Source organism: Podarcis raffonei, chromosome 17 (genome assembly GCF_027172205.1).
Source record: "Podarcis raffonei isolate rPodRaf1 chromosome 17, rPodRaf1.pri, whole genome shotgun sequence".
Classification (NCBI taxonomy): domain Eukaryota; kingdom Metazoa; phylum Chordata; class Lepidosauria; order Squamata; family Lacertidae; genus Podarcis; species Podarcis raffonei.
Window position 1 is genome coordinate 33,621,834 of NC_070618.1, and position 14,226 is coordinate 33,636,059.

Below are 14,226 nucleotides of genomic sequence, written 5' to 3' on the forward strand. Positions count from 1 at the left end.
ACATTTTTTTTAACTTTAATTTTAACCCAACTCTTAAAGTTTCAAGTTAGTGCCAATGTATTTTAAAAACTTAAATATTTATACATAGTTAGACAAGTAGTCTAACTACTTTTAAAATGAAAGTAAAAAAATAATGTTCCTTTTCAGTTAGACTACTTATATTTGTAATAGCTTAACCAAAACTAGTTCATGCCAACCTAGCAGTTCAAAAGCATGTCAAAGTGCAAGTAGATAAATAGGTACTGCTCTGGCGGGAAGGTGAACGGCGTTTTCTGCTCTGGTTGGCCAGAAGCGGCTTAGTCATGCTGGCCACATGACCGGAAGCTGTACGCCGGCTCCCTTGGCCAATAAAGCGAGATGAGCGCCGCAACCCCAGAGTCGGTCACGACTGGACCTAATGGTCAGGGGTCCCTTTAACCAAAACTAGTAACTTTTCCAAAGAGCATACAAGCCACACTGAACACCCTGGGACTTATTTCTGTGTGACCAAAATAAGTATTACTGTGATGGGCAATTGCCAAATTTATTAAAACAAGAAAACAGAATTGACTCTAGATCCAAAAATTCCTTATATCTGCTGTTTGTTAATGAAAAAGCTTGAATCCTGTCATAGCAACCTAGGGGTTACAGTAGCTGATCACATATTCCTGTAGGTGAAGGAATGCTCTTTGAGGGGGTCAATCTCCGTAGAACCATTGAGTGTTAATAACGGCACATGCACAAACAGATCAATCAATCAATCTAATTCTTGGAAAAAATAAGAGGGAACACGGGAAGGTGAGGATTCCTGATCACATGGGTAGCCTCCACATATGCAATAGGCTCCCCACTGCAAAAGCAACTACAGTGGTACCTCTGGTTGCGAACGGGATCCATTCCAGAGCCCCGTTCACAACATGAGCAGAACGCAACATGCGTGTCTGCAGGTCACGATTCGCCGCATCTGCGCATGTGTGTGACATCATTCTGAGCGTCTGCGCATGCATGAGCGGCGAAACCTGGAAGTAACCCGTTCCGTTACTTCCGGGTCGCCACAGGACACAACCTGAAAAGACTTAACCTGAACCGAACATAACAAGAGCTATGACTGTAATGTTTCTGTCTCGTAATTTTTCTCCTTTTCCTCCCTTTCTTTAGATGGAGTCCAGGAACAAAAGGTCCCAGCCAAAGATTTAGGTGATATCGTTCCCGGCACAGAGCCTGAGACCAAAATTACTCTCCAAGGCAAGAACCAGTTATTTTACCATGCAGAAGACTAGGCTTGTAGAACTGAGAATGATCACAACCCCTCCCTGCTCCACCTTTGCCAGCAGCCCACCGGCATGAGGAATTCCCTCGGTGCCTGAATTGATCCATACAGCAGGCAGGGCCTCCTCTGCTGATCTCAGTGAGTGTGGCAGGTGGACAAAAGTTGAAAGGCTTTCAAGGGAATAACCCTTGAATTCGTCCTGAAAGCTAACTGTACCAAGCTCCTGGTGCAAAGGGAGAAGGGTGAGAGAGAAGAAAACTAGCTGGAAGGAGGAGGCAAGAGGTGTCAAGAGCTGTCTGTGCTTGGGATCCAGCTAGGCTAAGATTGCAACCCCTACAAGGTCCCTACTGGCTTTCTGCATGCTTGGGTTCACATATTTGCTGCTGCTGTTCTTTTTGTGGCCAGGAGACCCTGTGGCTCAGATTATTGAAGACTCAATTGATGGGACCAAACTGAACCACCTCATTGTAACGCCCTCTGGCTGTGGGGAGCAGAACATGATCACCATGACGCCATCGGTTATAGCCACCCACTACCTCGACACCACAGGACAGTGGGAGAAGCTTGGGGTGGATCGCCGCTCTGTTGCAGTCAATCAGATCATGCAAGGTAAGACAATCGGGTGTCTCCAGAGCTGTTCCTCCTCTGGCTCTTGCAAAGGTCTGTCCATGGCTTCTTGAGTTGTTCATCCATAGAAACACTGAGTTCAGAATCCTCCTAGATCAAGAGTCCCACAGAACTGCCTATGCCTCATAGTGGCGGTGCCTGTTCTGCTCTGTGTTAAGATCTTGATGGGGCAAAGCAACCCTGTTCCTCAACTGGTGCTCTGCAAAGCTACAAAGAGACCAGAAGGGAAAGCTGAAAAGGACACAAGGAAAAAGGCATATGGAAAGGAAGAGCAGATGAGGCAGTGCAGCAATTAAATACAGTGGTACCTCGGGTTACAGACACTTCAGGATACAGACGCTTCAGGTTACAGACTCCGCTAACCCTGAAATAGTACCTCGGGTTAAGAACTTTGCTTCAGGATAAGAACAGAAATCGTGCAGCAGCGGCACGGCAGCAGTGGGAGGCACCATTAGCTAAAGTGGAACCTCAGGTTAAGAACAGTTTCAGGTTAAGAATGGACCTCCAGAACGAATTAAGTTCTTAATCTGAGGTACCACTGTAAAAGGGGGATGGAGCAAAGTTTATTTCTGTGCAGGGTGAGTGCCAGTTGCCTGTCTGGATACATTCGTCTAAGCCAGGCATGTCCAAAGTCCATTTCGGGGGCCTAATCCGGCCCGCCAGTCAGTTTAATCCAGCCCCTGTGGCAGTTTATGTCCTGGGGTAAAAACCTCAACAACTTCAGTCCTAAAAAAATCTCAACAAGTTTGGGGGTAAAATCATGAAAAAGCTCAACAACTGCAATCCTAAAAAAAAAAAGGTCAACAACTTTGGTGGGCCCTTTGGTCTGCCCTTCACTTCATCAAATTTGGCTCTCTTTGAAAAAAGTTTGGACACAACAGGTCTAACCATGAGTAGGCAACCTAAGGCCCGGGGGCCGGATCTGGCCCAATCGCCTTCTAAATCCGGCCCGCAGACAGTCTGGGAATGAGCATGTTTTTACATGAGTAGAATGTGTCCTTTTATTTAAAATGCATCTCTGGGTTATTTGTGGGACATAGGAATTCGTTCATATATTTTTCCCCAAAGTATAGTCTGGCCCCCCACAAGGTCTGAGGGGCAGTGGACCGGCCCCCTGCTGAAAAAGTTTGTTGACCCCTCTAAGCAGCTGGAGCAGCATTACAGAGTTCTGTTTCTCCTCCTCTGTTTCTAGGTTACACCCAGCAGATGGTGTACAAGAAAGCAGACCACTCCTATGCTGCTTTTAAAGACCGCAAGGCTAGCACTTGGTAAGGGCAGTACTCTTATGGCTGTATACTTTCAGATCACAAGTGGGCTTTGCAACAGCTTTTCCCCCTTGCATACTATTGAACATCTAATATTTTCATTCTCTTGCTCCCACTAGCTAACTCTTCACCTTTTCCTTCTCTTCACTCCTTTTGGCATGCTTTGTCCAAAATGCCAATTCCCTTTCCCCCAACTGTGCCATTTTTTTGTCTCGCTGCTCCCTACCATTGGAACAATCAGATATTTCAGGCAAAAATACCTAATACAGCATCCATATTTCCAGCTACTCAGAGTTCCAAAGCTCTGCCCCAATGCTAGAGGTAGGGGACATATTTGTCCAGTTTGAATTTTAATGTGAACCTACCAAATTTTCACTTCCCATTCCAGTATGCGTTGAAACAAAAGCTCTTCATGCTTTTCCAAGTTTTGCTATTGTTCCCCAACCAAGGAATGAGTAAAAAAGAACCTTGATGAAAAGTGCATGTAACGATGAATTGGGTTAGGGTACTACTTACAAAAGGGATGCGAGTGGTGCTGTGGGTTAAACCACAGAGCCTAGGGCTTGCCGATCAGAAGGTCGGCAGTTCGAATCCCCGCAACGAGGTGAGCTCCCGTTGCTCGGTCCCAGCTCCTGCTAACCTAGCAGTTCGAAAGCACATCAAAGTGCAAGTAGATAAATAGGTACCACTCCGCCGGGAAGGTAAACGGTATTTCTGTGCACTGCTCTGGTTCGCCAGGAGTGGCTTAGTCATGCTGGCCACATGACCTGGAAGCTGTACGCTGGCTCCCTCGGCTAATAAAGCAAGATGAGCGCTGCAACCCCAGAGTCGGCCACGACTGGACCTAATGGTCAGGGGTCCCTTTATCTTTACCTTTACTATTTACAAAGATGCGTTCTATCCAGGGGAAATGGCTTGCAAAAAGCACATGCTAGGCAAAGTTCTCACCCAAATATATACAAATATTAATGTAGACATCCTTAAAAAAGCAAATCACTAGAAATTTGTGGAAATGGGCCAACAGAAACCAACAGATAAAAATACAGTAGAAAGGAGCAAAAAAACATTGTGGAATACCTCACAAATTACTCAGGAGTTTTAAAAATCCATTTTTTCTTTTAGAAGGGTCTGATAGCATCCCAATTAAACTCACCCCTCTCCACTGAAATACTTTTTCTTTCTCTTTTTTAAGGGCAGTCATGAGCTGGAGGGCAATCAGAGCTGATCATTTATTGACAATGTGATCTAAACATGACACCTTTTTGGACTTGAGGATGGCAATACTTAGCATTTATGTAGCATTTTTTAGTATTAAAAGCATTTCATGTACATTATCTCAGAAATTTTTGCAACACTCTAGGGCCGGTCACTATCTTTAACTTCTATATGCAGTTAGTAGCTGGGATTCCTGCACTGCAGGAAACTAGATGATCCTTCGGATCCCTTTCCAACACCACAATGCTATGATTCTATGAATGTTACATTTAACATATATATGAAGCCATAGGGAGTGGTCATTAGGAGAACAGGGGTGCTGTATCAGGATGATGATGATGGTGGTGGTGGTGGTGTTGATGATGCAGAGCTATGCCCACCCCCCCATACCATGTGTATTTAAACCTACACTGCAGGATAGGACATCCTGCATCTGACAAAGTAGACTCTAATTCACAAAAGCTTGTGCCACAATGCATTTGCTATTCTTTACAGTGCTAAAAGGCTCTATGCTGTTCACGTTCAGATGGTTGAGCTGAGGCATCTTATTCTTTGCAGGCTAACAGCGTACGTTGTAAAGGTCTTTGCCCTGGCTTCCAAAATAGTAAACACTATTAACAATGAGGTGGTCTGTGGAGGTGTGAAGTGGCTAATTCTGGAGAGGCAGAAACCAGATGGAATTTTTCATGAAGACGCCCCTGTGATCCATGGAGAGATGGTGGTACGCTTTCTTTCTGCTGCTTGTCCTTTCTGATAATAAATCCATGTATTTTCTGGTTCCTAATTCAGAAGAATCAGTTGATAGACTGTCTTGCAGGCAGGTGGTCCCTCAAGCCTTTTGTCCAATGACAGTTTCCTGCAGGCCAGCTTCTTTATATAGAGGGGTTCACAAAGAGGACATGGTGGTGAAATACACCCCTACCTACCACTGCTGCTGTGTTACTTTTCTGCAGTGCTATCGTTGTGCAAACCACAAAGGCAAATAGCTTCCTGGGGATATGCAATCTGCAAAAGGGGAAGACATCTTTTAAAATACTTTGGGTTCTTAATTTTCTAAGGTGGTCAAATTTCTGGTATGTTCAGGCTTGCTTCCCCTGCCTCCACACCACCCCCAACTGCCTGTATTTCTGAGCTATGTTTTTGGTGGGAGATCTGTTTGTGTGAACCAAACACATTCAATTGTTCTTGCCCCCCCCCCCTTTGCTTCCTTCCAGGGAGGTTATAAGGGCGCTGAACCAGATGCATCATTAACTGCTTTTGTCCTGATTGCATTGCTGGAGTCCAAAGACATCTGCAAGGATCAAGTCAATGTAAGTATCCTTGAAGTGGCAAGAGACATTGTAAGATATGGTCACCTTGAAAATCAGTGACTTCCCTTCTTCTCTTTCCGTGGTTCATTTTGCATACCATACATCCCTGCATATTTCACATGAACTAAACCATTTGGTAATCCATTGCTACATCCATTAAAGCTGATTTACACTGTTGAATTTATCTTAATGCTACCAGCGTTTTTAAACCAACACAATTTTCACCCATATATTTAATAAGCATTTTCCAATCTTCTTTAAACGTACATTCTTCTTGTTCTCTTAATCTATAAATTAAATCTGCAAGCTGCGTGTATTCCATCAGTTTAAGTTGCCATTCTTCTTTAGTTGGGACCTTGCTTGTTTTCATTTTTGCACTAACAAAACATGGGCCACAGTAGTAGCATGCATAGTCTTTTTTGACACATGGACATTTCCATCTGAATTATCCCAACACAAAGGACTCTGGGTTTTTTGGAAAGGTACTTTAAAACATTTTCCCCCAATTTATTATATATCATTTCCAAATACTCTTTTACAACATAATCACATTCTCAGTTCTTTCTCACATTGTCCCCTTTTTGCTACTTCCTCCCTGTTAACCTAGTCATAAGCAGAAGCACAACCTTAAAAGCCTTTGGGACCCAAGGGAGCGACTCACCTAGCACGCCTGTGCTGCATCATGCCTTCATTTCAGTAAGGCTTTGGGTGCCTTTTAGTGAGTTGCATAATCGCTCTTTCCCCCCATGTAGCGCTAGCTCACAGTTTAGGGGATGGGGAGCTGAAAGGAGAGCAGAAATTGGAGACCACTTGCAGTGATCTAGTGGTCAATAAGCAGCCAATATGGTGAGGTGGCACAGTGGGTTAAACCACAGAGCCTAGGTCTTGCCGGTCAGAAGGTTGGCGGTGGTTCGAATCTCCGCGACGGGGTGAGCTCCCGTTGCTCGGTTCCTGCTCCTGCCAACCTAGCAGTTCGAAAGCATGTCAAAGTGCAAGTAGATAAATAGGTACCGCTCTGGCGGGAAGGTAAACGGCGTTTCTGTGCGCTGCTCTGGTTCGCCAGAAGCGGCTTAGTCATGCTGGCCACATGACCCGGAAGCTGTACGCCGGTTCCCTCGGCCAATAAAGCGAGATGAGCGCCGCAACCCCACAGTAGGCCATGACCAGACCTAATGGTCAGGGGTTCCTTTACCTTTACCTTTACCTTTATGGTGAGGTAGAACCATCTTTCCAACTCCAGTATCACTGCAGTTTAGCTGGATGGGTTTAGGCAGGGCAGCAGTGAGGTTGAGGTTGCTCAGGCATGCCACTTGAGCTAATCCTGTGCTTCCACCAGTGAGCTGGTGGCAGCCCAGATCCTGTCACCTCCCTACCTGAACTCCATCCAGGTAAACTGCAGTGACAGTGACACAGGCTGCTGCTTGCCGATGGTGGTGGTGAAAATTGCCAAAAAGGTTCAGTTTGTATGTGTGTTTCTAACTGATGGGTGGCAACATGGTTTTCTGTTTAGTTTTGGTGATGGAACTCCTCTTTTCCCTTCAGAATTTAGCATCATTCCAGATAAGAATGGTTATCTCCATTGATGACCACTTTTGCAGCAGGAATTAATCCCCTCCCCCTCCTTTGCCTGGGGCCGACACTGTCTCTGGGAGGCAGTTGAAGCTCCACTCCTCTCTCCTCCGTGAGCCGCCGCATATTTCACCAGCCACAAATGGGGTTGTGAGAGAGGAGAGGGCATTTTGGCCTCACCTTTCTTCAAGCCCAGAGCTCCATACAATTACGATACCTGCAGATGTTTGTTTGTTTTACATCTGGTGAAATGTGACTTAATTGGCTTTTGCTTATGGAATTTGTCTTGGGCATTTCTATAGGTTTTGAAATTGGAAAGTTGGGGTATTAATCTATAAACGAGGAAGATTATGGCTGAGATAGCTGCATAAGATGGTCTCTGAGGATCTGCTGCCTGCCGTAGGAGTGCCCGTTTGTTCCCATTATGCTTTGCTTGTATATTGCTTATATATTTTTAAACCAAAGGAGACTGATCTCAGTAGTGCTTCCCCTGGAACTTCTCACTGCTCAGAAGCGCAGGAGCGCATAACAGTGTGTTTGCTCCCCCAAACACTCCCAACATATCTACTTCTCTTGTCTTCTCTTCATCCAGATTCTAGAGAGCAGCATCACCAAAGCTTCTGAGTATTTATTAAAGCAATATGGGACATTGCAAAGACCTTACACTGTGGCCCTCACGGCTTATGCTTTAGCCCTGGCAGGAAGGCTTAATGATGACAAGGTACTCATGGAAGCATCAACAGGTACGTTGGCGGCAGCACACTCAATGCAAGAAAAAACATGGTCAGGTTTTGAAGATGAGCTGCTCATGTAAGGAGCAGCTTGGAAGACTTCTAGGAAGGAGGACAGTGGTAGCAGCCAGGCCAAAAGCAGCCTGTGAGCGGCTGCCCTGTGGGAACTGGGAATGCTTTCCAGAGTACCAAGGGAGTATATCCTGACTCCATGCACCCTTCCCTCTCCCTCCTGGCCGCCTTGTTCCTTCTGCTGTTGGGGAGAAATGGAAAGGTTGTGTCTGCAGGAGAAGGAAAGGGCCCTGTGGTGGTTGTGGGTGCCAAATGAAGCCAAATACAACAGTGGAGGGGAAAGGGACTTTTTGCATTTGCTTTACTTGTTGGAAGGGGATGCATGAGCCGTCGAGGAGCAGAAGCGATGTTTGAGTCCCAGACTCTAAGTTTATGGAATCAGTGTGTGAAGCCTGAAAAAGAGTGGATGAAATGCTGTGTGGTTGTGGGTGCTTGTGCCTGTGTGGATGAGCCTCAGGGCTGTCTTTTCATGGTTGCTGGCTTCTTCCTTGAAACAAGGGGGGTGGTCTAGATGACACTTGGGATCCCTTCCAATTCTATCATTCTATTACAAACAGGTATTTTGTTTATTGCACTGGTTTTCAAAATTCTGCGCTTCCATAGCTGTTGTAAATTTGTTCATAAACATACCATAGCATCATGGGACGCAGGTGGCGCTGTGTGTTAAACCACAGAGCCTAGGACTTGCCGATCAGAAGGTCAGCAGTTCGAATCCCCGCGACGGGGTGAGCGTCCGTTGCTCGGTCCCTGCTCCTGCCCACCTAGCAGTTCAAAAGCACGTCAAAGTGCAAGTAGATAAATAGGTACTGCTCCGGCGGGAAGGTAAACGGCGTTTCCGTGCGCTGCTCTGGTTCGCCAGAAGCGGCTTTGTCATGCTGGCCACATGACCCGGAAGCTGTCTGCAGACAAATGCCAGCTCCCTCAGCCTATAGAGTGAGATGAGCGCACAACCCCAGAGTCGGTCACGACTGGACCTAATGGTCAGGGGTACCTTTACCTTTTATACCATAGCATCACAGCAGCTTGGCCCAATGGCTGGGGGAGGGAGGATGCTTGCAGGCTACTGACAGGCAGTTTTGAATTTATAATGTATTATGCAGTACATTGATAATCTCTGAATGGAAACTGGTGGGAATTGGGTGGATCCTTTGGACACTGAGCTCATCCGCCCACCGGGATTTGTTTAATGAGGATCTGTTTCATTGCTGGTATTTAGGTAAGAATCGCTGGGAGGAATATAATGCTCGCACCTACAACATCGAAGGCACATCCTATGCTCTGCTGGCCTTGCTGAAAATGGGAAAATTTGATGGTGTTGGTCCCATAGTCAAGTGGCTGACAGAGCAGAAGTATTATGGGGGGACATACGGACAAACCCAGGTGATTGTTTGCTTTATTCTCCTTCTGCTGCTGCCAACAGCAGTTGGACTGCTTAAAAACTGAACTGTAGCCTGTATTTGCACCTAGTTCTTAGTGCTCAGCCAGGTCTAGGCTATACCACTTTAGTTTGCTGGTGGAGGCTCTTATGATAGAATGCTTTACCTGCAGAATAAAAGGGATGCGGATGGAGCTGTGGTCTAAACCACTGACCCTCTTGGGCTTGCTGATCAGAAGGTCAGCAGTTCGAATCCACACAACAGGGTGAGCTCCCATTGCTCTGTCCCAGCTCCTGGCAACCTAGCAATGTGAGTAGATAAATAGGTACCACTGCGGCGGGAAGGTAAACAGCATTTCTGTGCACTCTGGCACTTGTCAAGGTGCCCTTTTGTGCCAGAAGCTGTTTAGTCATGCTGGCCACACAACCTGGAAAGCTGTCTGTGGACAAACGCCTGAAAGCGAGATGAGCACCATACCCCAAAGTCGCCTTTGAGTGGACTTAACCGTCCAGCGGTCCTTTACCTTTTTACCTTTACCTGCATAATACAAAACAATTCCCTGCCTATTTGCTCTGATTTAGCACTAAAGAGCATTTTTTTCCCTGGGAAAGGACTGGGGCAAGGAAAAGATTGCTCAGGCCCATGCTTTCTAGGAACAAGGACATAAGAAAGTGTGGAGGAGCCCTAAATTAGACATGCCTATTAATTTTGGTTCTCCAGCCAAACAATATGGCCTGGATTCATCTAAGATGCTGCATGTGTGTAACAAGGTTTGTTTGTGCAGTGGGGCTTTTCTAGAGGATTCGGGGAATTCACAGAACAGGTATAGGGGGAACAGGTGAGGGGGAGTCCCATTATGCCAGTACAAATGGTTCTGTGTAGTCACTTAGAGCTTCATTGAATTCTACCCTGTGTACAGAAATTCATATATTAGGGGAAAGTGAACAGGAATGCATATATTACTAAAAATAATACACAAAAGCACACTATATTAGGATAACCTATTTGTAAAAATGTTTCAGAACACACACAAAATGTCAGTTAGGAGAAATTTTCACCAACTTATAAATTGTTGTGGAAATGTGAAGAAGTGAATTTAAGTTTGGTGAATTGAGAAACTTGAGAGAGACCAAAATTGACAGATTTGTCCCTGAGTGTGCTCCAGTTTCCTGGTAACCTCCATTAGCAAACTGTCATTTCCTCTATGTCTAGGTGGGCACCACAAGCTGAACTCCCATCTTCTTCCTCCCATTTCAGGCAACCATCATGGTATTCCAAGCTCTTGCCCAGTATGAGATCGACATCCCTACCCATAAGGACCTGAACTTGGATGTTTCTATTAAACTGCCAGAACGTCAAAATCCATTTATTGTCAGGATTGACTATGCGAGTGCCCTCGTTACCCGGTCAACAGAGGTACAGCATTGTTTTTACTTCCATTGTCTCCTAAGACACATACACATTAAATGTTTATTTATTTGTATCCCACCTCTAGTTCAAGCCATGCTACAACAGGGGGAAAAACAACAGTAACAATAATCAGTACAATGACATCAGTCAGTAGAGAACACAATCCAAAAGCATACTAACCCTATTTGTTTCTTTAGACCAAGCTCAATCAAGATTTCATTGTGAAAGCAACCGGCACAGGAAAAGCAACTATGACTGTTGTGACGGTATATAATGCAAAGATACGGGAGGAGGCAGAGCAGTGCAAGAATTTTTCTTTGCGAGTTTCTGTTGAAGATGTCCCACTGTGTAAGTTTGAGCGGTGGGTTTAGATTTTCTAGAACTACATGTGCTTCCCAGAAGACTGCTGGGTTAGGGGGTTGTTTTCTGAAATCAGTAGAATAATAGAATTGTAGAGTTGGAAGATACAACAAGGGTCATTCAGCAATGCAGGAATCAAAGCTAAAGAATCTGTGACAGATACCAACTTCTCTTTAGAAACCTCAAATGCAGGAGAATCTGAGGTAGTCCATTCTGAAGTAGTGCATTATGCTGTCAAACGGCTATCACCATCAGAAAGTTTTTCGCAATTTTTAGAATTCCCTTTATTGTAATTTGAAACCCTCTGGAGGAGGAGAAAACAAGCTTGCTTCGTCTTCCATGTGGCCGCACTTCAGATACTTGAAGATGGCTATCAGATCATCCCTCAGTCTTCTTTTCTTCAGGCTAAACATACCCAGCTCCTTCAACCATTCCTCATAAGGCATCGTTTCCAGACCCCTGATCATCTTGTTCGCCCTTCTCTGCACACATTCTAGCTTGTCAATATCCTTCTTAAACTACGGGACCCTGAACTGGGCACGGTACTCCAGGTGTACCTGTACAAAGAGTGGTCTTGCTTGTTTATCTACTGCTTAAAGAAATTCGTATAAAATTAACCAGGTGAATATGGGTAGAAGGGTGCAAAAAAACAACAACAAACCCCATTTGAAAACTAGGTCAGGGTACAGAGAGAAGAAAAAGGCAAAAGGGCTTGGAAAAGGAAGGCGAGACAATGCCAGACGGAGGGATAGTGCAAGATTTACCCACGAACAATCCTATAAATAGTTGTATCTTTTAAAAATATTAGGTAGAACAAAACAAACAAAAAAAGAATTCAGACAGTGATGAATCGTAGTGTGCCCTGTATAATCTGCCAGTCTGAACTGACACTATTTGGCTTGCTCAATACCACTCACTGTAATGATCCCAGAAAATGAACTTTGAACAAGTCCTCCAGATCCCACTCCCTTCCTTATGTGGCCACATGCTATAAATAACATCACAAAGCACCTCCAGGGAAGAGAGCACTGCAGACTTCAGATGTTAAAATGTCCAAATTGAACAGCAATTGCAAGGGCCAAGCTAGATGTGACAGCAGCAAATGTTTGTCTAATTGTGTGTCTGGGATGGGTGGGTCTGGTGTTAAAATAAGTAGGGACATGTGGGTAAAGGAAGCTGCCTGGACCCCCTCCTTCCCCTCCCCTCATTGCACTCATTTGCCCCAACTCCTTTTCCCTGACCCCAGTCCAGTTGTGATACTGGAAGCAAGCTTAGACCAGAGAAGTTGTTGGACTCCAAGTCTCATCAGCCGTAGGCAGCATGGCAAGTGGTCAGGGATGAAGGGTTGTGGCCCAACAACATCTGGAGAGCCACACATCTCCAGTCATGGCCACAACCTTCTCTGGGAAGGGGCCTATTAGTTGGATAGGCCAGCAATGGCCAGTATGGATCTTAGTTGGACAATCAAGCCTGTGCTACTCTTTTTTGAGTCACACAGCAAGGAATTTCCACAAAGTGACTAATTTTTTGTGCTTCCCCCCCCCCCCAATTACAAGTTAACGGGCAGGAAAAGGGAGCCAAAGGAGCAGTCAAGATCAACATCTGCACCAGGTGAGCATTTGGGGCTTTCAAGATAGACGTGGGTCACCATCACTGAACATTCAAAGCAACAACTGGGAGAAGCAGAAATTGTTGCTTAACAACCAAAGGCTTCTCTGGTTTCAGGAGTTTAAGATATTTGGATTTGGATTTGTAGGGTGGTTGACTGCACCATGGGACATGGGTGGCGCTGTGGTCTAAACCACAGAGCCTAGGACTTGCCGATCAGAAGGTCGGCGGTTCAAATCCCCGCGATGGGGTGAGCTCCTGTGCTCGGTCCCTGCTCCTGACAACCTAGCAGTTCGAAAGCACATCAAAGTGCAAGTAGATAAATAGGTACCGCTCCGGCGGGAAGGTAAACGGCGTTTTCGTGCACTGCTCTGGTTCGCCAGAAACGGCTTAGTCATGCTGGCCACATGACCTGGAAGCTGTACGCTGGCTCCCTCGGCCAATAAAGCGAGATGAGCGCCGCAACCCTAGAGTTGGTCACGACTGGACCTAATGGTAATGGTTTACTTTACCTTTACTTTACTGACTGCACCATACTCTCTGGGCTTATCTGCAGTTACCTTTCCTTCATGCTTTTCAGGCATGGCTTGAACTTTATAGCTTCATATCCAAGTGCTCTCCCCCCCCCCCCGGAGATTTCCCCGCGAAAACCCACTTTTACCACTGAATTGGAGCAAAACCACAAAGCTCCAGGGAACACTTGGACACGGAGCTTTGAAGCGTTGGCCTGTGCCTGGAAAGTGTGGGGCAAAAGGAAAGCATGGATAAGCCCTCAGCCTGCAAAAGGAACACAAGATAAAGGAATGGTTCCAATTTTGAACACCAGAGAGTCTATTGAAATAGCTAAACAATCGAGATTTTAAGCCACGGTAGGTTGCTCAGTTGTGGTTTTGCCGTTTGTATTGCACACCTACATATCCACTGTGCATCAAGCAAGCTGTCCAGGGCCGTCTTAAGCATATCTGGCACTGTGGTGCAAAGATCCCTCCGGCGCCCCCCTCCCCGACAACTCCAAAACAAGGGAGGAGGCGGCAGAAAATGTCCTCTGCCTCCCCCACTGCCCAGATCCTCAGCGTGGTGGCAGCGACCAAGCAGGAAAATGTGCTGGCAGACATGCTCTCTGGCGCCGGGGCGCTGGATAAGGCAGCCTGGGAAGGCTGCGCGCTGCCTTTCACAAGGAAGCAAGATGAGGACAACGACCAGGAACAGGGCTGTCTTCAGCAGGTGCAGAGGCTAAGCCTCTGCGGGAATCGCTCTCCTCCTGCGGAGGCTTGGAAAGGAAGCTGCATGCCTGCCAGGCATATAGTTGGCGGGGCGCAGCTGGCAGGTGTGCAGGGAAAGGGGAGGCTGCCGGCAAAGCTGTGCAGCTCCCTCACTCGCTAGGGCACCCTGGTGCAACGAACCACTAACACCAATGGGAAAGACGGCTCTGAA

The 14,226-nt window shown here is 46.1% G+C and overlaps 1 protein-coding gene across 1 annotated transcript in view; it reads left to right on the forward strand.

The window, feature by feature from the left end:
* Positions 1–14,226, forward strand: part of C3 (complement C3) — a 132,922-nt gene that overhangs the window by 104,498 nt on the left and 14,198 nt on the right. The window contains exons 24-33 of the mRNA XM_053371503.1: positions 1,138–1,224; positions 1,655–1,858; positions 3,069–3,144; positions 4,915–5,077; positions 5,571–5,666; positions 7,828–7,978; positions 9,255–9,418; positions 10,672–10,830; positions 11,022–11,172; positions 12,741–12,795. Coding sequence (XP_053227478.1) covers positions 1,138–1,224; positions 1,655–1,858; positions 3,069–3,144; positions 4,915–5,077; positions 5,571–5,666; positions 7,828–7,978; positions 9,255–9,418; positions 10,672–10,830; positions 11,022–11,172; positions 12,741–12,795 — 1,306 coding nt within the window. The remainder of the gene's footprint in view (positions 1–1,137; positions 1,225–1,654; positions 1,859–3,068; positions 3,145–4,914; positions 5,078–5,570; positions 5,667–7,827; positions 7,979–9,254; positions 9,419–10,671; positions 10,831–11,021; positions 11,173–12,740; positions 12,796–14,226) is intronic.